This window comes from Priapulus caudatus, unplaced genomic scaffold, assembly GCF_000485595.1.
Source record: "Priapulus caudatus unplaced genomic scaffold, Priapulus_caudatus-5.0.1 Scaffold68, whole genome shotgun sequence".
NCBI lineage: Eukaryota > Metazoa > Priapulida > Priapulimorpha > Priapulimorphida > Priapulidae > Priapulus > Priapulus caudatus.
The window spans coordinates 381,642-383,736 of record NW_014577129.1 but is presented as its reverse complement, the minus strand read 5'-3'; the positions used below and the strand labels follow the sequence as shown (position 1 = coordinate 383,736).

At 53.2% G+C, this 2,095-nt stretch overlaps 1 protein-coding gene across 1 annotated transcript in view; it reads right to left on the bottom strand.

Moving 5' to 3' along the window:
* Positions 1–1,714, bottom strand: part of LOC106821307 (polycystic kidney disease protein 1-like 2) — a 7,220-nt gene extending 5,506 nt beyond the window's left edge. Inside the window, exons 1-2 of the mRNA XM_014826060.1 lie at positions 1,471–1,714; positions 758–899 (exon numbers count right to left, since the gene is read on the bottom strand). Coding sequence (XP_014681546.1) covers positions 758–899; positions 1,471–1,714 — 386 coding nt within the window. The remainder of the gene's footprint in view (positions 1–757; positions 900–1,470) is intronic.
* Between the last annotated feature and the right edge of the window lie 381 nt (positions 1,715–2,095).

Below are 2,095 nucleotides of genomic sequence, written 5' to 3'. Positions count from 1 at the left end.
ACAACGACACACACACACGCACGCACGCACGCACGCACGCACGCACGCACGCACGCCGCACGCACGCACGCACGCACGCACGCACGCACGCACGCACGCACGCACGCACGCACGCACGCACGCACACACACACACACACACACACACACACACACATATTTTGAATATATATATATATATGATTGTTTTTATGATTACATTATATTTATTAAATATTATTACCTCCGCCCAACGGAGTTGAAAAAGGTTATGTTTTCGCTCTCGTGTGTTAGTGTGTTCGTGTGTTCGCGCGATCGATATGAGCGCGTCGAGTCGTATGGCGTATGGTGTATGTCATTGGCGGTCGATCGATATCACCCAGCGAGCCGGCGAGTCAGCAAGCCAGCGAGCCCAGCGAGCCAGCTCGTAACACATACATGTTACATGGGAGCGTGTACATGTCAGTACGCTGGCGTATATCGTGGGTTATTCGTGTGTTCATTAGTCGTATGGCATATGGTGTATGTCGTCGGCGGAGGTATGCACTCCGTGAGTGCACACTGTCTAGTTTATAATGCAGAGTTAATTGTAACACGGGCATCAGGAGTGTGTAAAACAAAACAACGCAACAAAAACATAACAAAACGGTTTAGTCTTCATTCACTCCTGACACATATAACGCATCAGTACATAGAACACGCCTGAGCAACACCTTTACGATTTAATCCATCTCAGAGTTTACACACAGATCTCCCTCCTCAACGACCTTGACTCTCACCTTCGACGTTCGAAGCTGTTGCCGGACGATTCGAGCAGGACGTAGCCGGACGTTTCGTGGTGGCCATGCAGCTGTAGGGACACGCCGGCGTCTGTTCCCGCGTTCTTCACGTCTGCGGTGTGCACGCTCACCCCGTACGCGACTACACGACACACGCAGTAACACCACGGAGATTTCAGATGAATACACATTATAGAAGGCATAAGAGATCAGTTGACAGAAGTTAGTAACAAAGTAAGCACAGCATAGATATACACGTATTACGACTCGGCCAAACTCACTTATTGCGCTGATCGTATGTGTGACCTTCCCCCCTGGGCCCTCCCACCCTACCTAGGGGTGATAGGACCAAGTAAGTACAGCATGGATATACACCTTACATCGTGCAGTCCCACCCACCTATTGCGCTAACCGTATGTGTGGCCTCCCCCCTCCCAAGGGGTGATATCCACCTTCCATTATGCAGTCACACTCACCTATCGCACTAACCGTATGTGTGACCTACCCCCTCCCAAGGGGTGATATACACCTTTCACTAATGCAGTCACTTCCACTCAGCACTCACACTTCCACTCAGCAAAAAGAGATAGAGTGGGGAAACGGTGTCAAGAAGAGAGGCTGCGCGCGGCGGCACCGCCAGTGAAAACTGTGAATCTCTTCACTAGCCCAGGGGGCACACGAAAATTATATTATTCCTATGCGATCACACTCACCTATCGCGCTGACCGTGGGTGTGATGGTCGTCTCCTCGTCGTGGTGTCCCGACGACTCCTCCTCCGCACCGTAGTGATCCTGCATCTCCGCGCAAACCTCGTCGTCCGCCGCGCACGCCTCCAGCGCCCCCTCGCAGCCGTGCAGGGCATCGTCGTTGCAGGCGTCGCGGGCGGCGGCGCACGCGTCCGTGCACTCGTGCGCGCACTCGTGCGCCGAGCCGTCGTGCGTGCACGCGCCGCACATTGCGTGGCAGGCGTCGGCGGCGGCGTCGCACGCTGCCAGCGCGGGCGTCACGCACGTGCTGTTACACTCGGAGACGATCGCGTCGCAGTAGTCGTGCTTGGCCACAACACGCAGCACCTACATGTGAGATATATATACACAGAGATGTGAGACAGCAGCACCTACAGGTGAGATATACATACACAGAGATGTGAGACAGCAGCACCTACAGGTGAGATATATATACACAGAGATGTGAGACAGCAGCACCTACAGGTGAGATATACACACAGAGATGTGAGACAGCAGCACCTACAGGTGAGATATACATGCATAGATGTGAGACAGCAGCACCTACAGGTGAGATATACACACAGAGATGTGAGACAGCAGCACCTACAG